This window comes from Vulpes vulpes, chromosome 13 (assembly GCF_048418805.1).
Source record: "Vulpes vulpes isolate BD-2025 chromosome 13, VulVul3, whole genome shotgun sequence".
Lineage (NCBI taxonomy): Eukaryota > Metazoa > Chordata > Mammalia > Carnivora > Canidae > Vulpes > Vulpes vulpes.
Window position 1 is genome coordinate 53,138,352 of NC_132792.1, and position 24,321 is coordinate 53,162,672.

The 24,321-nt window shown below is 33.4% G+C and overlaps 1 protein-coding gene across 5 annotated transcripts in view; it reads right to left on the minus strand.

Annotated features, from left to right (window-relative positions):
• Positions 1-24,321, minus strand: part of PKIA (cAMP-dependent protein kinase inhibitor alpha) — a 97,812-nt gene that overhangs the window by 4,344 nt on the left and 69,147 nt on the right. For 4 of the 5 annotated variants that reach the window (XM_072734443.1, XM_026012796.2, XM_072734445.1 and 1 more), the window contains one exon: positions 2,178-2,355. In XM_072734443.1, the coding sequence (XP_072590544.1) occupies positions 2,178-2,355 (178 nt within the window). Of the gene's footprint in view, positions 1-2,177; positions 2,356-9,172; positions 9,318-24,321 lie in introns of those variants that run through there. The other variant, XM_072734444.1, reaches the window with a different exon arrangement.

Below are 24,321 nucleotides of genomic sequence, written 5' to 3' on the forward strand. Positions count from 1 at the left end.
TTAAGAGGCAATTTCTCCTTTATTCTTAATGAGTATACACAAAACATTTCACCAGATACTATAAGGAAATTAAAAGCAGTTCTACATAAATATATATATTCTGTTTCTAAAGGGGTTTTCAGAGTATAACCAGGCATTATATATCATGTTCACAAACTACTTTCATTATTACAGCAATGAATAGCCTCCCAAAATGTGTAGATGGCCTGAATCTGAGATGTGTAGATTTAGCATACAACAAAAACTTGATAAATATGAAAAGCTCTTGGTAACCAAAAGAATGAAGTCAAATTAGGGCAGATACAAGACAGAAGAATATTTAAGGATGAAACTGACTGCATAAATACAAGATGAGGAATTTGACTTCCATGGAGCTTGGAACTTTCTAGGTGTCAGAAAACACTTCTCACGGCTTAGCATAATGCTGCAGTCACAGATTCGTGGCTAAATAGATGCTTGTTAGAAAGTTGAAATAAACATGGGACAGCAATATTGTTGAGTATAAACTAAAAAGAAGTTGAAACACTCAAGAATTACAGAAGTCCCTCATAATATTCAGCTATTGATATTGCATTTGTCATTATATATTTGTCATAATTGCAGTTACTATATTTAGTTCTTTGTACTTAGAATAATAAAAAAGTTACTACTGTTTATATTTTGCCTGTTGCTGGACAAAAATTTTCAGGAGCCTGGAGAATAGTAATTAAAATATAGAAATGTTTAGAAAAGAAGGCATTTGATAGCATAAATATATTTTGATTAATTTAACTTGTTTAATAATACTGCTAATATAAAATATAGGTATTTTATTATATTTATTAATATGAAATCAATTTATTTCACTTGTTATATAATTTAATATATTCTCTTGTATAAGCTAGGTCTTAATGATGATGAGTCTTAATTTCAGTGAAGACTGAAGAGGAAGAAATAGAACTGCTCTATCAATAATATTAGAGGTGTCTAAAATTAATGCAGATTATTTAAAATAGAATATTAATTTACAAATAAAAATATAAATCTCATAAAAGAAATTAGAAAACTCTCAAAGACCACAGAAAAAATTTTACTTACTTCATGCAACCAAATTGCAATAATTCCCTAAGTCCTTTCTGACAGCTGCTTTCCTAAGTAACTTCTAGTAGTAAATAACAGAGAAACAACAAAACCTAAAGTATGCATAAGCCTGTATATTTCCAAGGTGGTGGTAGTAAAGTTTTATTTTCAATTTGAATTTGAAAAGACCAATCTGTGACCTGCTGACCCTTAGCCATTGAATAAAGTACTATCCCTAGGTATTTTAGGGTAATGTTGTTTAGCTGTTTCATTAACATAAAACTCTGACTCCGTTTTCCAATAACCAGAAAGCTTTACCATCATAAAAATTCTAATAGCAAAGAAGTACTGAGTGGTTACCATGAGTCAGAAACTCCTAAGTGCTTTTCATGTACACAACTTTGTGGTTCCTCTGTGGTAAACTCCATTTTTTCACTTTTAAAGATTATTTTTACACAAGATTTGTTAGGGAAAGACATCCAGTTTTAAATCTTGCAAAAGCTATGAATGAAAGAACTATTGGGATTTATTTAAATACTCAGAAATACTTTGATATTACAAACTTGTTTTACTTTTTCATTGGTAAAGTCTGATTACTTGGGTAGGAAGAGTGCAAGGCCCAATAATAAGACAAATTTTCCACACACTAGTTCTATCATGAAAAGAAAACTGTAAGACCTTTTTACCAAAGACACTGATGTAATTTTACTTCCATTTTTTCAATAGAATTGGTCCCAGAGACCCTGTGCCTTTGAAATGGTTATTGAAATATTATAGATGGCCGATATTGAAGGGCTCCAATTTTGTTAAATATTCTATATAGAAATTTCAGAGCTTTTATAGAGATTAGGATTTTTTTTTAAAAACCTATGTGTTTTATTGATTGCATTACCAAAATAAGATTAAGGATTCTGCATTTGAGTGGAAAACCCTATAAAGAAGAGTCATTGAAAATGGAGTATGAGTGATTAAGAGATTAGTCCCTGACTTATCTTCCTTAGACTGTTTATAACTCTACTAAATTACTTTCAAAGGTGATTTTTCATGTTTTAATCCTACTTAGTGAAATGCTACAAATCATCCCATGTTCAGAGAGAGATGTGTGTCAAGCAACTCACCTGTCTTGTTGATATCAAGACCTGCTAATTTCAAGGCTAATTCATTGCTGTTGCCACTTGCAGAGGAAACCAGGATATCATGTATTGCATTTCTTCTACCTGTTCTTCCTGAAGCAATGAAATCTGCATATGTAGTTTCCACATCAGTCATTGCTAACAAATATCCACATAGCAGGGACTACAAAACAAAGAAAAACTAATATAAGGTTGGTGAATGGTAACATTTAACAAAGACACTTACTAAATTATTGGCCTACAATATGAACGTGAAATAATGGTCTTGCTTAGGTGTCCACAGAGCAAGTAATGCTTTAATCCTTGATCTAACATCAGGGAATTTTTTCTGTAAAGGCCTGATGGTAAATAAATTAGGCTTTGAGGGCTAAATGGTCTCTATTCCAGCTACTCAGTTTTGTGGTTGTAGTGCAAAAGTAGTTAAAGTAATTACATTAAATGTCAAAGAAACTGTATTTGCAAAAATAGTAATAGGATCAGATTTGGCCTGAATACCATAATTTGTGGACACCTGGTTTAGATCATAAAATTCTCCTTCTCTAATACTATTTCAGTCAGTCTTCAAAGGCAGAGAGAAGAACCTGAGATCAGTAGCATACCAAGGTTGGGGGCAGAATGGAAATTGGTCCATCCTAGAGATAAGCAGAATGCAAGTACATTGTCTGCAGAGTCTAATAATGAAATTAACCAAAATTCAGTTTGCTTTTTATCATCACCATGTGCAAGCAATTTTAAGCAATGTCAGTGACCAAATAACTGCTTCAAGTCCAGGAGGATGGCTCCCTTTGGCCCCCTAGTTAAGTCATTGCTTGAGAGGAATAACAATCTTTCTTGACTGAATCTTTGAAATAAAATGTTCAAGTTTAAAAAGGAGTCAATGAGGGGTGCCTGGGTGGCTTAATCGGTTAAGTCACACTCTTGATTTCAGCTCAGGTCATGATTTCAGGGTTGTGAGATCAACCCCTGTGTGAAGCCTGTTTAAGATCCTCTTTCTCCCTCTCCCTCTGCCCCACCCGCCCTAAAAAAAAAAAAAAAAAAAAAAAGCCAGTGAAAGTGACTTTTCCAAACTTGTAATATATATGCTTAAAGACTCAATGAAATAAAATATTTTCAAGGTACTTTTTTTTTTAATTTTTTTATTTATTTATGATAGTCACAGAGAGAGAGAGAGGCAGAGACATAGGCAGAGGGAGAAGCAGGCTCCATGCACCGGGAGCCTGACGTGGGATTCGATCCCGGGTCTCCAGGATCGCGCCCTGGGCCAAAGGCAAGCGCCAAACCACTGCGCCACCCAGGGATCCCTCAAGGTACTTTTTTAAAAAAGATTTTATTTATTTATTTATTCATGAGGCACACAGAAAGAAAGAGAGAGAGTGAGTCAGAGACATAGGCCCAGGGAGAAGCAGGTTCCCTGCAGGGAGCCGGATGTGGGACTCAATCCCAGGACCCCAGGATCACAACCTGAGCCAAAGGCAGACACTCAACCACTGAACCACCCAGGTGTCCCTCAGGGTAAAATATGATATATGCATTAACAAAAAACTACCAAAACCAAATCTTTAGTTTTTTTCTGTTTAAATTTATGTTCTTCCCTAAAAATCAAAAGAAAGATGGATAGAAGAAACAATAAATTTCTGTTGTATTGTCTAAACAGAATTTTAAAGTGAAATCATTTCCCTCCTATTCCAATTACATTTTTTATAGTTTAAGATTAAGAACATATCAATAATCAAGAGAAAGGAATCTTTTCAAAAGATAAGAAATATGGGCAGCCCAGGTGGCTCAGCGGTTTAGCGCTGCCTTCATCCCAGGGTGTGATCCTGGGATCGAGTCCCACATTGGGCTTCCTGCATGGAGCCTGCTTCTGCCTCTGCCTGTGTCTCTGCCTCTCTCTCTCTGTCTCTCATGAATAAATAAATAAAATCTTTAAAAAAATAAGAAATATGGGGGAAGTAAAAGTTGGAACCCATACATCATCATGGCATGCACACACTCTGAAATAACTTGATGCCATCTACACTGCAATTTAGGAAAGCAGTCAGTAGCACATTCTTTTAGACTTAGTTCCCCCAATGCATATTGATGAGGAGCTACTAATTCAATCTAGAGAAAACTTTTATATTTTCTCTTCTTTAAGAGGAAGCTGAAACAGAAAGGAGGGAAGAATAGCATAATATACATTTGAAATGGGAAAAATATGTATACGACTACTTACTGTGATTATATTATCAATAACATTGGTTTCCATTCACTCAACTATATCTACTATTATTTTTAAGGGAATATGATTTAATGACTACTTTTTACTTAAAATTTCAAAATGCTCCTCAGAAGATCCTTTTGGAAAATCACTTGACCTCTTGGTCTTCCATTTTCTAATAAGTAATAGGACAGCTGAATGGCATGATGCTTAATGACACTTCATGCGAAGATGTAAAAACAACGATCACTTAAAAATATCTCATTTCAAAAATTTCGAGTTTGGAGATTTCTTTCATAGCCATAACCACCTATTCTTGAAAAAAGAATATTCACTTATTCTTTTTTTCTTAATGAATCTGTTCTTCACACTGATTTTTTTAATTCCTTTAATCCTTTTTAAGCTTCCTCTAGATCCAGTCTGGATCAGTTGCTGACCAATTTTATGTAACTTCTTATTGGCATCAAGAAGTTCCTTTGACCTACTGTCACTTTGATCTTCCTAATAAGCTTCACCTAGGAAAACAGTATGGAGCACTTTCTCTGATCTCATTAACTGGGTAACTGAGTGTTACCAGAAAAAGTCACAAAATTGTGCCAGTTGGCTCAACTAGAAATTTTCGATTCTATTATTAGTATACACTCTGAGTTGTTCAGAAATTCTTTAGTTCACCTCTAGTTGACTCTTTCATATGCTTTTCTCTGTGGGAAGGATTCCAAATGCTTTACAGGCCACACAACCAGATACCACTTGCATTAAGAGATGACTTTGCATCTTCCTTCTCTTAGAAGACATAGGACATCTACTGCAAATTCTTTTAAATTTCTTCCTCTCTCAAACACATTTCTCTGTAAAACATTATTTCTTCTTTTCTGGTTGACCTAGGCTCTTTCTTTCTAAGATATGATATTAATTATATTTCCTGTCACCTCCTGTAGGACCTTGCTCCATCCATTATTTTTTCCTCAATAATAATTTCTTCTTTATCCTCTGCATTTTCCCATAAGTCTATAAGCATGTTCAAGTCCTCTTACTAAATAAACAAAAACCCAAAATCAAAACCAACAACAAAAAACTCCAATCATTTAACGAAATATTCTTTCTTCAACCTTTATACATCTTTATACCTGTATAAAGATACATCTTTGCATAACTATCTCTTTTCTTTATTAAATTTCTCAGAAGGTTTCAGCTACTTTTATTTTCTTACTTTCCTTGAACAAAACTTGAAAATTTCTGTATTCCACTGGCTTTTATGTAGTATATTTTTTTTTGGAGATTACTTTCTTATAGATCACTAAAATGGTTTGTATTAACATTAAATAGCTGCTTAATTATTAAGTTTCTGGAGAGTGCCCATCCTGTTTGAATTCTCAATAATACTTAATATTGCCAGTTACATTCTCCTTGAAACTCTACCCTGGCACATAATGCAAGCTACAGAGGCAAGATTATTAAAGGTATTATTATAGCTCTCTGTAATTTAATCTAGACTTTCCATATTTCTGTACTCAATGTTTTATCTATAAATTGTGATAAATATACTTAGTTCTTAAGGTGGCTATGACAATTTATCTGCATTATGTATCTAAAGAACCTAACAAAATATTTGGTACATGGTGGGTACTGATAAAAGAAAACAAAACACCACAGCTGTCACCTTACTATCCTCATTCCATCCTATTTGACTTTTGTATTCTTCAGATTTCTCTTCCTACAGCACATTTTGTAGGAATTCAGGGTCAGTCCTTAGCCTTTTTTACTTCTTTCCTTTTGAACTTGAAATACTCATCTAATCCTGTGGCTTTTAATTCCTCACTATGGATAATGCAAAAGTATGCATCTCCTGTTCAGACTTTTTTCCTTAGGCTCCTCACACATACACGGCTTAATATCTAATTTACTTTGTTTTTAATAGTTTTAAGGAGATTTGAAATATCAAGAATGAGACAGGTAAAAAATGTGACATTTTTCATGAGAAAATATCTATTGCTAAATAGATATTTTCACCTAGTTCTGCACAAGCATTTCAAATTCAATAAAACAAAATAAGACGACAACGAAACACAAATAGAGTAAACTGGCCTCACTAATACACTTTGTTGGAGCATACTTGTGCTTTTTTCTCTCACTCAATAGCCATGTGTAATCACTTGACTGGTCATGTTGGTTTTTATTTGATCTCATTCATTTTTACTCCTTGTAAAACACAGGAAAAGATCTCAGGATTATTGCTGAGTTTTCCACAATCTGGAAAGAACTTACTTTTGTTGCCTTACCTTCAACCACTAGCTCTTACGCTAGGTCCCTTGCAGAATAAGGCACAATATTTTTCCAGAGTTTCTCAGCTGCTCTATTGCTCAAGCCTGTGATTCTAATTCAAATGCCTTCCTCTGACAAACTTGCTTGTTGAAATGGACTTGTCTCAGAATTCAGCCAAGTGCCATCTCTCTCTGTCTTCTTTTCCCTATCTTTTCAGCTGGCACTTCTGCTTGGGCCTTGACTTGTACCTATTACAGAGCACTTAAATTCTAACTGGCATTATAATTACCTCTCCTCCTAGACAGATCATAAGCTCCAACAAAGCAGGAACTACATGTTTTAATTACATATAATTTCTAGTAGAGTCCTTTGCATATACTCAGTGCTGAATGAAGTATATTAAATACAACTAAACAATACAGAAAAAACATTTTGCATCCTTCAGTAGCCACAGAAAACTTCCCTCTTCCCTATTTATACTAAATTACCAAATCCTAAAAATTCATAAATGTTTATAGGTGGAGAATCTGAGGACTAGACAATTCTGTGACATGCATATAAGCCTAATAAATATTATCTCATAAAAGTTTAAGGAAAGGTGAAGTTACAGGAATAAGTTTGTCTCATAATCACTGTTACTGTCTCTCACTCTTAGTCTCTTTATGGGTTTTTAAAACACAGGCTTTTAAAAAAGCACAACTGCTATCATTTTTCATCTAATAATGCTATGGAGCAGACAAAAATATCCTCATTTTCAGATGAGGAAAATAAATCTTAGAGATTATTAAGTGACTGCTAAGTAATACACAGAGTATTACTTAGCAGTTAAGTATATGACTTAACCCAAGTCTATGGGTTTTGCATAGAAAGCATTACATTTTGCAATAGAAATTCTTATTTTTTTGCCATTATCATTTTTCTATGTAGACTGTCATAATAATACATGTGACTGTCAGGTCTTAATATCTAATTTACTTTGTTTTTAATAGTTTTAAGGAGATTTGAAATATCAAGAATGAGACAGGTAAAAAATGTGACATTTTTCATGAGAAAATAAGAATTAAAAGAATGTGTACTGTGTTGTGATTTGTATATCTGGGAATGTTAAAAGATCCTGGCAGTAATTCTATGTATAAAGAGGGGAGCCAACAACTTAATTTGAATTTTCACTTAGTGTTCTCTTAAATAATAAGCACATGGAATAAGAAATGGGGTTATGACAGGTGTAAATGTATATTAGGTTCACCTTCAAAATGTATATATATGGCTTTCAATTGGCTTGAAAGACACTAATGCTGAATGTGAGAAGAGCTTAATCTTACAAACTTCTCTCCTTAAGTACTTATAAAACATAGCTACTAGACTGATGTGCTAAGTATTGTGTATTCCACTTTAGTCCATTAAAATTATTATTATAGTAATAGCCATCATAAAAATAGTATTTCACTTTCATTACATTTTCTTTCTCTGGACAATAGACTTATTTTTCAGTTAAAAGAAAAATAGCTGACAAATAGCAAACATAAATACGTGAATGAAGAACACAATTACATTTTTAAATAAAATATATAGGTGCTGTGTAGTCTTTTTTTTTTTTTCTCTCTCTCTCTTTCCATGATAATAGTGAATTCCCATTAAATGCTGAAAAAAAGATATTTTTTCATGTATGGCAGCTATGTTATTTTTTCTTTCAATTAAACATTTAGACACAGCTCTTCCGTTAAGTGAAATGACTATCAGAGACCAGAAATATCTTTTACACCAAATACTCCACTGTATAATGACTTGTAGTTTTGCTTAGATATTCTGGGGAAGCTATTGCTAAATGATTATGTCTAATAACCAAAAAATGATAAAGGTTAAAAAAATCTAATGTCAACAGCTGGTAGAGGTTTAATAGAGTTTAATTAGTACACACTCTGGCCTTATAAAAATAAACTAATCAGAATAAAACCTGCAAAATTTACTCAAAGTGGGCTCCACTAAAGTTTCCTGTTTATGTTGCTATAATTAGAATTTTGTGGATAAAGCAAAATGGCAAAACAGGATAAAATTATATCCTTTTGTATCCAGTTATACAAAACAGCCAATTATACTAATACTCATAGTTTGATTAGAGAGGGAAAAAAACCACATTTTGTTATTTAAGTACTGTACCACTTAAAGTTACGTTAAATTTTAAAGCATAAATCTCCAAATATTGATATCTAAAAAGCCAATCAAAATTCATGACTAAGGAACAAGCTTGCTCTTTCTTTTCTCCCTTCTTGAAAGATATATCTCACTTTCTCACTCTTTAACAAAAGAAACAGAATATTGTTATTCTAAAGATTCTTCATTTGTATAATGGACTATTAAACTGAATTCATGATTCATGTTGGTCTTTCTTGTTTATGCTCTTTACCTTTTTAAATATCATATATACAAATTATTTAAGAGAATAAACCAAAAGATTTTACCCTTGTAGATTTTACAGAATTAGAGAGATTGCAAGAGGCTAGGAAAAGTATGTACTTACGTCTCCTATATTAAACAAATTGAAGCATTCCACATAGATGTGTATCTTAAAAGAAGTTGGGCCTATGAAGCTGCTAAAGTGATTTTTATAGTGACATTGAGTCATGAGCCAAATGGTGACTGGATAACATGCTAATTTTACTCCTGTAAATGGGGACATATGAAATGAGCCTCACAGACTTGGAAGAAAGAATGGAGAGAATGCCATCAGCAGGCACTGAAGTCTCCTCTCTAGTATGAATGGTATGATTTCTTTTAAGTTTAAAAGAAAAGGAAAATTCTTCCTGTCCCATATTACAAATGCAATTATATAACTTCTCAATTGTTACTTTATGAAATCATCGGAAGTGTGTTAAAAGCTTTTGAGTAGTTTACTATATGCTTAAGGCTTGGTCTACATTAGTGTTTCTGGAGCATTTTGGTCTCAGATATCCATTACATTCTCAAAAATTATTGAAAACACTAGTGAGCTTTTGTTTATGTGATTATATCTGCTTATATTTATCATATGAGAAATTAAAACTGAAAATTTTTTAAATATTTATTAATTCAGTTAAAAATATAAATAATAAACTCATACATGTTTCCATAAATAATATGTTTTAAATGAAATCTATTTTCCAAAGGAAAAAAAAAGTGACAAGAATGACATTATTTTACATTTTGCAATTCTCTGGCTTAATTTTGTAAATGTCTGGCTTTATAAAAGACATCTGGTTTCTCATATCTGCTTCTGCATTCAATCTGTCTCAATATGTTGTTTTAGTTGAAGTATATGAGGAAAATCTGGCCTTACACAGATTTTTTAGTTGGAAATATAAGGAGAGTTTTAATAGCCTTTTCAGATGATTGTGGATTTTTTTATCAATGTGGAACTCAACCATATCAATAAACAGACTATGGACTCTGTTTTATTAAAATCTATGGTCTACCTTGCACTTTAAATGGATCTTTTGCAATACATACATACATACATATATATATATATACACACACACACATAAATGTATATATACATATATATATATTTTAGTATCAAGCATTGGTCATTTGGAAGATAACTGGTTCACTGGGTTATGCAAAAATTCCAAATAGTACCATATTATACAATATCACATTTGTTAGTAACACTACCTATCTCATCAGAAAAGTCTTTAAAGTTTGGGAAACTGAGAGGTTCACAGGGGCAGGTAATAAGTTTTCCAAAACTGTAATTTTTGTTTGAAAGCTCAGATTTAATCATTGGCAACAGATACAGTTGGATTTTGCTCCCCTTGAAGTGACAAGCTCATTTTGTTCATTTTCAAGAAAATCTCTGCCAAATATCCAAGTTTGAAAAACCACAGTTTGCCTGTCAGTTGTTCTTTCAAGTAAAAATGGTGACTAATGAAAAAGTGGCTAATTCAGCTCTCAGCCCAAGTAGTCACCCAAGTACTTTACTTGAGACAACCATCTACTTTGGTACTTTGGCAGAAGGGCTTCATGTGACTTCCTGTTTCATCACAAAGATGTTAACAGATCTGTACTCGAGGGTCAAGATTTGATAAAAATTTAGCATTTTTTACTGCTTCATCAAGTATATCTGTAGGTAAATCTAGCATTTTAAAAATATTATCTGTGAATATGTGATAGTGAAGAATACCAGGGTTACTAGTAGAACTTGGTGTTGCTGACTTGATTGGTGTTATGTGCCAGCAGTGTTTCCCACCAGGCTTTTGCACCATTCATGCAAGTGTTGGCCAATAAAAAAAGGCAATTATCATCAATATTATTAGGAAAATTATTTTGAATCTGTGAACCCAATGAAATGTCTCAGAGACTGGCTGACAGGGTTTTGGCGACCTGCAGGAGTCCAGGGACCAAATTTTGAGAATTGTTGATATCATATGACCAGGAAGCTGTCTGATCAACACTATAGATTATGGAAGGAAACTCTTTAGTAAAGAATTTAACTGAGCAAATTTTTGATTCCTAAAATACTCTGGAAATATCAGCTATTCTATTTCCATGCTAAGTACTATCTTTTTTCTCTTTTTCTTTCCTGTTGTAATTTCTTCTTGTTTATCTAATTCAGGCTTAAGAATCTAATAGCTTATTTCCAAAAAAACAACCCCTTAATCTCACAAATCAGAGGGTTTCACACTAAGTATTGAGCTCAGAACAAAGTTCTAGTACTCGAAGCCTTGATTCCCTTTTTCCATGAATTGAGCTATATTCTAGTCACACTTTGGAGTGAATGACAGCAAAGAAGAAATAAAAAACACAGCCCTATTAATTTAAGCTACAATTTAAAAATTCTACAAAAGTCTTCTCTGTTAAGGCATGATTAAATTCCTGCACCAGGTGATGATACTGCATGCTCTAGAGTATTATTTAGTATATAACAAGGACAGGTATTGCACTTCAGAAGAGTTTGGATAGGGTCCCATTGAAAGCATTCTTTGAAAAAGCAGCCTCATATACTGAGTTATATCACAGAGATGGCAATTTTTATTACCTAGGTGAAGTCAAATTAGGTTTTTATTCTGAACCTAAGGTATTGACCTTTTTATCACAAAAACATTGCTAGAATGAATTTTGCCCAATATGAGAAAAAAATAGAATGTCTCTTGCTGGTTTTCACAATAAAATTTTGATTAATATTATTAGAATTGATATCCAATCGCCCTTGGTTGAAGGAAGTTCTTCACTTTCTTCCTGATTTTCAGTGTATAATACAATTTCTGAGGTTCAAAAATGTTCCAGTATTTGATACTAGTGATTATTCTTCTCAATCTTTTCTCTATTCATCAATTCATCTCTGATCCCAGTCAGGTGATAATTGTGACCCTTATGTTTTCATTCAAAGTTTTATGTATAGTTATCTATCTAGATATATAGACCAATAAACATCTATCTATATTTCTATTTCCATCTATCTATCATCTATCTATCTATCTATCTATCTATCTATCTATCTATCTATCTATCGGGATATACATAGATATATACTTCCTTTTTTTGACATGGGCACATTTTCACATTGTTTTTGTAAACTCATAATTAGTCATTTGCATCATCACTTAAATTATTCTCTGGAACTTCCTTTAGCTCAGATTCAAATCTTTTTTTTTTCCTTTCCACAATGCTTATCAAATCAAAACTTTGTAATAAGAAATCTCAGCCTAAAAATGTTACAAAGCCAGAAGTATAGGCTATATTGCTTTAGGAAATAATTTCCGTGTCTAATTAGGCAACAAGTGACTTCAAAGTTACTCATTTGTAGCTTTGTTCATTTCTAGCTGACCTCTTTACCATCTCTAACAACAGCAATTTCTTTATTTTATTGTGCTTCTTCAGAATTTGTGCTTCTTTCAAATTCTTATTTTCCACAGAAAATCTTGCCCGATGACTTTATGAAGATCAAGGTCATCCTACATAATTTTCTTCAATTCCTCTTTCTTTATCCTCACATGAAAATTGTACATCTCTTTATTCAAGAGTCCTTTTGCCCAACATTAATACCTGACTAGTACTTTTTATTCTATCTCCTTTTTCATTATTGTTACTTCAGTTCTGCCCTTTACTTCTTTTCCCTATTTCTCCAATGCCTGTAAGATTGCTTACATTTTCCCTGTTATATATAAAATATATTTCATCTTTTAATTCTTTATGTTCTTTAGGACATTAACATATTTTTTTCATTTACTCCCAAACTTATAGGAAAAGAGGTAGATACAGATTTTTCCTGCTTTCTCTATTTTTATTTTCTTTGCAATATGACTCACACATTTATTAATTTATCAAAATTGCTTTCTTAAAGAAAAACCATTACAGATTAATCACAAAATTCAAGGTTTTTCACAATAATAATCTATATAAAATTGTTGACAGCATTTTACATTGCTATTTCTCTCTTGAAATGTTTTTCATCTTTGGCTACCAAAGTTACTGCTCTTTATTTCCCCATAATCTTTTTCTGGTATTTCTTCTTGCTCTTTCCTCTGCTTACCTCTTATATAATATTTATTCTTTTTCTTTTTGTTCTTTATGTTCTTTTTGATAATCTCTTTTACTTCCATACTCTTAACCTGTATATAGGTGACTATCAAATCTATAATATTTGGGGCCTGATATTTTTCTGAAGTATAGCCTGAGAAATTCTTTTCTTAAGATTTTATTTATTTATTTATTGCATACACAGGCGAGAGTGGGAGAAGGACAGAGGGAGAGAATCTGAAGCAGACTCCCCACTGAAAACAGGGTCCAGAATAGGGTTGTATCTCACCAGTGAGAGATCATGACCTGAGCCAAAACCAAGAGTCAGACACTTAGCCCACTGAGCTACCCAGGTACCCCTAGTTTGAGAATTTTTATTGCCTATTGAATATTCCACCATGATTGTCCTCAAAACTCAAATTTAGTTAAGTTCAAAATGGGATCTCTTTGCTGTATCTCCACCTCCACCCCCAAAACTATACATTATTTAATAATTTTAGTGCATATTATTACTATTTGCTCAGGCACCAAGGATAGAAATCTTAAAATTGTTTTCAATTACTCCATCCCAATAATTATGCACATTTCATCTTTACAGCTAATCATTTTTCAAACCTCATTATTTTAATTCTATCTGTTCAATGTCTATTTTATATTCTTCATTTCCATTTTTTCTCTGGTCACTGCCTTCATCATCTTCTTCTTGACACTGAAGTTATAACTACTTTCTTAATTAAATATATTTTTCTCCAACTTACCCTTTACATTATCACCAGAATGAACTTTATAAAACATAAAAATACTCAAAAATTCTTCAGTGGCTCCTTGGAACCCACCAAACATAGTTTAATTTTTTTTTGCATGGCCTTCTAGAATGTGAAGCCAACCTACTTTACAAGTATCTTTCCTTAAACTATCTCTCTCCCGTATACTAAGGTTCATTCATAGCTATCACTTGTCTTCTATTGGTTTTCTTTTCTTTTCTTTTTTTAAATTTGACAGAGAGAGAGAGAGAGAGAGAGCTTGAGCACAAGCAGGGGAAGGGGCAGAAGAAGGAGAAGCAGAAGCAGAGTGCCCGCTGAGCAGGACTCAAGGCTTGATTTCAGGACCCTGGGATCCTGACCTGAGCTGTAGGCAGATGCTTAACTGACTGAGCCACCCAGGCGCCCCTCTATTGGTTTCTAATGCTGTTTTCTCAACCTAAAATGCTCTTTTCATCCAATGACAACAAAATCCTGCTCATCTCTCAAGGTGAATTTATAAACCACACCCTCTTCCCATTTCCAGGTATAATGATGAATTTTATTATAGTGTTCATTTAATTTGTGCTGTGCAAGAATTAATTATTTTTATGTTGCTCTTCTCTTTTATTTTATTTTCCTGGAGATTTGGGTCTTAAATTTTTTACTTCCTCAGAGTGGTTGGTTCAGGATTTTTTATGTTGTTCACATACCTATAAAAAGCATTTTGTAGAGTTGATTTTAATTATCTTACTTAAACTTCTCATGGGTTAAGTAAACTTATCAAGGTCATACCATTGTCAATAGTAAAGATAGGCTGAGATAGCATGTTTCCTTATTTTTATTCAGTTCTTTTCCTGTCTTGAAGACTTTTCATCAATTTGAGGAGGTGAGCTATAAACACTTCCTCTAATATACTTTTCTTCTATATATTCTTAATTATAATAGGATTTAACAGCAACAAAAAACACTCTAGAGTTCCTAGTAATCTTTCCTATTTTCACTGTACTTAACAGCTCTCTCTTTTTAGAGTGTTGTTTTTAATTAAGTATATATGATTAAATAGCAAATTAATACATGGAATGATCTGTTCTGTCCTTCTCTTGTTAAAGCATTTTACATCACTTATTTAATATTTCAAGGGGTTTATAAATCATTTATCTGCTAATCTTTGCAACATCCCTGCTGAGACCATCAATTAGCTGAAGAAGTACTGCTGGTTGGCAAGTGACAAGTAATATTACTTGCACTTTACAGATGAAGAAACTAAAGCAGAAAGAGGTTAATCGACTTGACCATGTCTTACACAGTCTGTGGTAGTACTGATGTTAGAATGGGAGCCTGAGCTTTTTCACATCAAAATTGCAAAAGCATTAAAAGTCTGGGGCTGGTGCTGTTCTTAGTTATATAATACTTTCTAAATCCTTTGTCTTATCTTCTCCTTTTTTGGGTCTGTAGGATTTTAAGGAGAAAAGATACCTTTAAAATCCATACCTTCTCATTGAACTAAGACTATTTTTTCCCTATATCAAATAAATATTTAGCTTTTGAAAGGATGTTAGGACACTGACACATTTATTTTCAAAATAACTCATTAACTTTTCCATCTTTAAAATAACAATGAAAGGTCAAATCAAGCTCAGTAATATTGTCTGGTCTGCTCCAAGTTATAACAATGACCATAAAAATAATGAAACCATTATTGTTTACTAGTGTTTTATCAAAAATAACAAAATATTGACTATATTCCAGATTCCACACAAAATTATATAGTTTGTGAGAATTATATAATTTAAATTTCTCAACAGTTCTATCAAATATGTATTCTCATTATCTCACTTTCAAAGATGAAACAACACAGATTTGGAAACATTAAGTCATGAAACTGGTAGGTGATTTAATCACTTATAAAAGTAGCTGATTGGGCAGCCCTGATGGCCCAGCGGTTTGGCGCCTCCTTCAGCCCGGGGTATGATCCTGGAGACCCGGGGATGGAGTCCCATGTCGGGCTCCCTGCATGGAGCCTGCTTCTCCCTCTGCCTGTGTCTCTGCCTCTCTCTCTGTGTTTCTGTCATGAATAAATAAATAAATAAAATCTTTAAAAATAAATAAAAGTAGCTGATTGTCAGCAATATTTCTTTTAAAGTATGGAAGCAGTTCATATACTATTTTAAGACATAGGATGATAGTTTATTGACATCCCTACAGTACCTGGTTTTTTAATATTATCATCTGAGATACAAAATAATTGACATCACCATTTCTTCCTTGATTTCTATATTTGTTTTAGAAACATTTTGCATTCCAACTCCCATAGATCTGGTCTACTGATACAGGTGATGGTCCTCATCTTTAGACGTCTCAGGGCTGTTCAGCCTTGTGATAGTAAAAGCACACTCACCAGGGACTAGGAGTTTGAGAAGGACTTACTAAATTGATACCTAAAACAAAAATGATTTCAAAATATGAAAAAAAAATCTGCAAAACTGAGATATAAACTTGGTTAAATAATTTTTCCAACACCAATATTTGTACAATTCATCAACTGCTATGTTGTTCAATCTCAGAGAGTTATGTTGGGCCTAGAGAGTGAAAGAGCAAGCATACAGTGGAGAGAGCTGTCTGGTATAGGAGGGCCGGGAATTTGTGACTAATTGAGTGGGCAGCATGAAGGTAGAGTGCCCTTCAGTGAGAATTCTGGGATTGCTTCTAGATCTCTAACTTGGATGGATGATAAGATGGCATTTTTTGGTGAATGCTAAAGGAAAGGCAAGGCAGCAGCAGCAAAAGTCTAAAACGGCACTTTAACATTTCACAATGTCACATTTAAAGTAAATCTGGCATTCTTTTCTGAATGAATGAAAATGCATTAACTGAAAACACACATTCACACACATGCTAATATCTGCTCTTCTGCAATCAAGTATTTTTTGCATAATGTCTAAATATCTATCCCAATTGAAATAGTGCTTATACAACTCCAATATGCCTCTTTTCAGCCCAAAAGAAAAACAGTTGCTATGATTATGTTTTCATGTATTTTAATATATGTATCATCATTGCCAATTATCTGCTTTGCAGATATGAGTTTTCTATATAGTATTTAATATCTCCCTTTATTGAAAATCTCATTGTTCAGGGGCACCTGAGTGGCTCAGTCAATTAAGCATCTGCCTTAATTGTGATCCTGGGGTGCTGAGACTGGGGCTCTCTGTTCAGCAGGGAGTCTGCTCTCCTTCCCTCATGTTCTCTCTCTCAAATAAATAAAATATTTTTAAAAAATGAAAAAGGGAAAATATCATTCAGTATTATAATGTTTTTTGTGTTTATTATATGTCTGAATGTTAGAATTACTGATTAATCTCTCTGTTAATGGAATGATTTTCAGGACAATGTTTAATACTCTTTTTCTCTACCATCATTATATTTTAAGATTTTCCATACATCACTTTATATGGGATTTTCGGATTTTTTAGGCTTTTTGAAGTCAGTAGGATAGGCGCCAGAGAGAAAAAGGAATGCTGAATAGCAACACAAATTAAAGAAATATCTTAGCAAATTAAAAATGTATTAACCAGCTACTGAAAAAAATATATAAATATTTACATAATATATAGTAGCTATATAAATAATAGTTTTAAAATGAGATAATACAAAGCAAGCTATGTTAAAATATGAATTTTAAAATGTGGTAAAATCACTATTATAAGAAGCTTTTTATAAGGTGAGAAGACAAATAATAAGTGCCTTTTTGTCTAGGAGACAAATTGTTATTCTGAAAAACCTCACGACATTTTTTAGCTTATCAAAATCACTTTGCAGGATCCCTGGATAGCTCAGGGGTTTTGGCGCCTGCCTTTGGCCCAGGGTGTGATCCTGGAGTCCCGGGATCGAGTCCCACATCGGGCTCCCTGCGTGGAGTCTGCTTCTCCCTCTGCCTATGTCTTTCTCTGTGTCTCTCATGAATAAATAAATAAAATTTAAAAAAACAAAAACAAAAAAACCCAAAATCACTTTGCTATCAATATTAAGCATCTCTGTTATCAACTCTATTATCAGTATTGGAAATTGTTATGACTCAATCTCATTAGAAGGAACATTTATTTAAGAAATACTTAAAGCGATAAACATTGATTTTAATAATGAGAAAACCACTTATATGATGAAATATAATAAACTGAGAAATTAAAAGATCTCAAAATAGAGAGATTCCATTGACCAAAGTATAAACTACTAAAGGATAGAGGTTTCTATTTTTCTTATTTGTTCTTCAAATTTCAGAAAGGGGTTATAAGTATGGTGTAGGGTACTAAGTAAATATTTTAAAAATAAAATTTTTTGAGTTCATTACCTTTGTGGTACAAATTAGGATTTGTACTGACATAACTAGAAGATTTTTATTTCAGCACTCTGAATTGTTAATGTCTTTATCTAATTTCCATAATGTCTGTGTCCACCAAACTTATTTGACCACATGCATCTCCTAAATTCTAGGCTTTCATTTTTGCATATCACCTCATTAATTCACACCAACTTTTGATATTTTTATAGCATAGCTTAAGAGTATAAAAACACAAAGAAGCATTTGCCAAAGAACTCTAAATAAAACAGGTCTCAGAAGACAACTACCATATGATTTCACTCATATGGAATCTGAAAAACAAAATGAATAAACAAGCAAACAAAAAGTAGAATCAGACCTATAAATACAAAGAACAAACTGATAGTTATAGGGGTGGGTGGGCAAAATGGGTGAAGGGGAGTAGGAGATACAGGCTTCCACTTATAGAATGAATAAGTCACAGGAATAAAAGGCACAGCACAGGGAATGTAGTCAACAATTTTGTAATAGTGTTATATGGTGACAGATGGTAGCTATACTTGTAGTGAGCACAGCATAATGTGTAGAGATAATGAATCACTATGTTGTACACCTGAAACTAATGTAACATTGTATATTAACTGTACTCAAATTAAAAAAAAAAAAAACATCTCATATATGAAATTAGAGCCCTGCTTGGTTATACTTCCATCTAAGGGCCTTATCTAAAGCAAGACCTATCAATCCTGCTGCACATATAAATTACCTAGGATGGCTTTTAAACCTACTAATGACTGACCCCACTATCATATTTGATTTTCATCTAAATGACAATAATAGTTTTTTATTTGATTTTGCTTATTCATGAGAGACACACACAGAGAGGCAGAGACATTGGCAGAGGGAGAAGCAGGCTCCATGCAGGGAGCCCGATGTAGGACTCGATCCTGGGACTCCGGGATCACGCCCTCAGCTGAAGGCAGACACTCAACCGCTGAGCCACCCAAGGGTCCCAATAATTTTTTGATTGAGAACTTTATTTCATTGTCTGCAAAGGCAGCACAGTAGTTGATAGGAAATGTGTTTCTATGTGTGTTTGTGCACACACACGCCATCTCTAGTGCTTTTAAAATTATGAGACAGGGTTAACAATAATAGCTGAATTCCATTTATCAGCTTATTAAAGTGCAAAGAAGCAGGGAAAATAATTCAAAGACTTTTTTTTTTGTCTTTTATTTTTTAAAAAAAGTCTTGAAGAAATCTTTAGGGAATTAATACAAAATGGTGGAACATAAAAAATATCTTGTTTTGTTTACTCCCTAATCTGTAGCACTGCAAACAACAGAGGTTAACCTGGAATTTAAATTAAGTTATGCTATATTGTATTAAGTATAACCAATAGCCAAAAATTAACTTGCCATTAATTTTTTCCAAACAGATCACATTTTTGTCCTTCCTTCTCTCCCCATCTACCTTTAAGTTATGTCAACTCTACTCTTCACCATGTTACTCCTAACACATCTCCTCTACTAGAATGTGTTTCTATATTTACTGCTATTTAATAGTTCAACAGTAAAAAATCATAAATGTAGGCAGAGGCATTTTAAGAAGGAAAGAAAATGTCCTTACACATTTTTAAACTAGAAATAGCAGTTCAAAATGAATTATAAAATACCAAAAATTTTAAAATTTAGTTATAACTAAATTTTGCAGTTAGTTATCACCCCTATTAAAGAAGCAAGAAAGGCAAGGCATAGAAGGAATGCATTGTTGAGGGCAATGAAAATAAGCAGGTACTGAAAGCTACTATTACATGCCATCCATGTTCAATGGATTTAGAAGGCAGAGGTGGTTTGAGTGCCATTATTATTACTTATTTACCATTTGATGCTGGGCAAAATTTTGAATTTCTTGGGATTCAGTTTTTTTTTGGGGGGGGCGGGATTCAGTTTTAATGACTTCAAAATATGGGTTCCCAAACTAAGAAAATACTTAAAAGCTTTTCTAGGCCTAAAAGTCACTGACCTAGTGTCCATGTGCCCTTTACAAAGGCTACGTTTTCACAAAAGATAGCATATTTCTAAAAGCTTTTGGCGATAGAAAAAGCTATAATTAGATAGTCTGTTCCGTGTCCATGGGTGTTCTCAAGTCTTAATACTATTTTTAGCCAGGTGTAGGCCAGTAGGACAACACATTTACTTTAACTCCTAACTGCCCAGGTTTCTTTGAGTTAAAGATAAGTTTTCCATTATTCCAAATGTTGACTTAGGAAATTGTTGAAAAGAAGAATTGTTTTAATTTATTTATTAAATTGCCCCACTGTTACATGACCTGACTGGAAACATGATTTACAAGGTTGTATTTTGGTTTGGACATGTAGTCTTTATCCTGTTGTTTCTTTCTTTCTTTCTTTTCTTTTTTTTTTTTTAAGATTCATTTATTCATGAGAGACAACAGAGAGAAAGAGGCAGAGACACAGGTAGAGGGAGAGCCTGATGTAGAACTCGATCCAGATCCCGGGATCAGGCCCTGAGCTGAAGGCAGGTGCTCAACCGCTGAGCCACCCAGGCGTCCCATATCCTGTTGTTTCATTATAGACTTCTTATAGGATAAACACGTGCAACTGTTTTGTATTCCTGAGTGTGAGTGTTTCTTAGCTTTTTGTTTTGTTGTTCTGTTTATAAATTTCAGGCTGATTTTCCCCAATTTGAATGCAAGTAGGAATTTATAAATTTCTTAAGAACATATTTTCATTCTTACGAATCTTGATTTTATTCTAATACACAGGAGACTATCAGATTCACAGACATTTGATAAAGAACAAAAGAAAACAAAAACATCATTAGGGAAAAACCCAAAACCTCAAATGGAAAAATTATATAACTGATAAGAAGTTTTCGGTGTTAGTAAGAGAAATTAGCACAAATAGACCTACCATTGTAGACTTTTAACTACACTAGTCTCCAGGAGGAGGAGAATTACCTGAATCACCAGTTCTAATTTTTGTTACATATGGTTAAAACACATTTTGCACACATGTACCAGGAAACATTAAAATAAATGTTCATGTAAGTGCTGTTCATAATATGTCCAAAACAACCCAAATACCACCAACAGAGTAAACAATAAGCATATTTTCTTCTACTTACAATGAAATATTATACAGTAGTAAAATTAATGAGCACTAACACAACATGGCTGAACCTTAGAAACATAATGGTGAGTGAAAAAAAGCAAGCAGAGGAGACTACATAAAATATGAAATTATTTTTATAAAAGTCAATGATAAGCAAATCACATATATAGTTAAAAAACATACATAAAAATTAAATGAATGTTGAACATAAAACCAAGGACAGTTACTTCTTTGGTGAAAGCAGGAAAGGGGGATGAGGGTAAGGCACAATGATTCAGCAGTTTGGATTCTAGTTCTTAGTTTTAGTGGTGTGTATGTAGTTTATTTTATTATTATATCTCATAACAATATACTTAAATATGTTCTTTTATATGTATTAGGTATTATATAATAGTATTTTTAAAATTAGAATCTCCTATATACCAAAGATAACCTCTAGTCATTAATTATAGAGAAGGAAGTCTACTTTGACCCACATATGTATTTATTCATTAAGGTTGTAAAGTTGAAATCTTTCAGGGACTCCTGGGTGGCTCAGTGGTTAAGTGTCTGCCTTTGGCTCAGGTTGTGATCTCAGCGGCCCGGCCTGCTTCTCCCTTTGCATATGTCTTTGTTTCTGCCTCTGTTTCTGCCTCTCTCTCTCTCATGAATAATAAATCTTAAAAAAAAAAAAAAAAGTTGAAATCTTTCAACTATAAAAGTTTTCCCTATTCATATGAGGACTTTATTTTCCATAAGGAGACCTCCTACTTTGGGACAATTTATTTAAGTAATACTAGTCCTGTGGCTGCCTAGGAATTTTAAAAACAACTGATGAATAAAAGTGGACCATTTCCTCACACTATACACAAAAATAGACTCAAAATGGATGAAAGACCTAAATGTGAGACAAGAATCCATTAAAATCATAGAGGAGAACGCAGGCAGCAACCTCTTTGACCTCAGCCGCAGCAACTTCTTACTAGACACATCTCCAAAGGCAAGAGAAACAAAGGCAAAAATGAACTATTGGGACTTTATCAAGATGAAAAGCTTTTGCACAGCAAAGGAAATAGTCAACAAAACAGACAACCAACAGATTGGGAGAAGGTATCTGCAAATGTCTTATCAGATAAAAGGCTAGTATCCAAAATCTATAAAGAACTAATCAAGCTCAACACCCAAAGAAGAAATAATCAAATCAAGAAATGGGAAGACATACAAATGACCAACAGACACATGAAAAAATGCCCCACATTGCTCGGCATCAGCTAAATACAAATCAAAACCACAATGAGTTATCACCTCACACCAGTCAGAATGGTTAAAATTCACAAGTTGGTAAACTACAGATGTTGGTGAGGATGTAGAGAAATGGGAACCCTCTTACATTGTTGATGGGAAGCTGGTGCAGCCTTCTGGAAAACAGTATGAAGGTTCTTCAAAAAGTTGAAAATAGAGCTATCCTGTGTTCTAACAATTGCAGTACTAGGTATTTACCCCCAAAATAAAAATGCAGTGATCCAAAGGAGCACCTGCACCCCAGTGCTCATAGCAGCAATGTCTACATTAGCCAAACTATGGAAAGAGCTTAGATGTCCATCAACAGATGAATGAATAAAAAAAGACGTGTTATAGGGCAGCCCCGGTGACGCAGCGGTTTAGCGCCGCCTGCAGCCCAGGGTGTGATCCTGGAGACCCAGGATCGAGTCCCACATCAGGCTTCCTGCAGGGAGCCTGCTTCTCCCTCTGCCTGTGTCTCTGCCTCTCTCTTCACTCTCTCTGAATGAATAAATAAATAAATCTTAAAAAAAAAAGATGTGTTATATATATATAATGAAATATTATATATATTATATATAATGAAATATTATATATATTATATATATTATATATATAATGAAATATTATATATATAATGGAATATTACTCAGCCATAAAAATTTTTTTTGCCATTTGCAACAACATGGATGTAACTAGAGAATATAATGCTAAGTGAAATAAGTCCATCAGAGAAAGACAATTACCATATGATCTTACTAATATGTGGAATTTAAGAAACAAAATAGAGAATCATAGGGAAAAAGAGGAAGAAATAAAACAAGATGAAATCAGAGAGGGAGACAAACTATAAGAGACTCTTAATCATAGGAAACAAACTGAGGGTTGCTGGAGGGGAGGAAGATGGGGTGATGAGGTAACTGGGTGATGGACATCAAGGAGGGCATGTGATATAATGAACACTAGGTATTATATAGGACTGACAAATCACTGACATCTACCTCAGAAACCAATAATATGTCATATGTTAATTATTTAAAATTTTTTAAGATTTTATTTATTTATTCACAAGAGACACACACAGAGAGAGGCAGAGACACAGGTAGCGGGAGAAGCAAGCTCCATGCAGGAGCTGATGTGGGACTTGATCCCGGGATTCCAGGATCACGCCCTGGGCCAAAGGCAGGCTCTAAACCACTGAGCCACTCAGGGTGGCCCTAAGGATTTAAATTTAAATAAAGTTTTAAAAACCCTGATAACTACAATCTCCTGCCCCAAGATAATATAATTAAAGAATGGAGAGGGGTAAGTAATCTCATACATTATTGATAAATACATATAAAGACAAAAATGTTACAAAGTTATTTCCCCATCTAGCAACTTAGTTTTTATTAATAAGTACATCAGAATACCACTGATTAATAAAAGACTAAAATAATCATATATGAGTGGATTTCCTCTTTTTGCAATGAATTCCCGGATACTCTTTTAGAATTTTACTTCATCCTCGTATCTGAGAGAGACAGAGACTGTGTGTGCGTGTGTGTGTGTGTGTGTGTGTGTGTGTGTTTGGTTTTGTGGAAGTTGCATTATGCTAAAATTTACATTTCTTTCTTTAATTAAATGGTTTTTGTTTTCCCTTAGGAATGCAAAAAAGATAGCAACAGCAGGTTACAGAGAAATAGCTGATGCAGTACTATGGCTATACTTGTGGA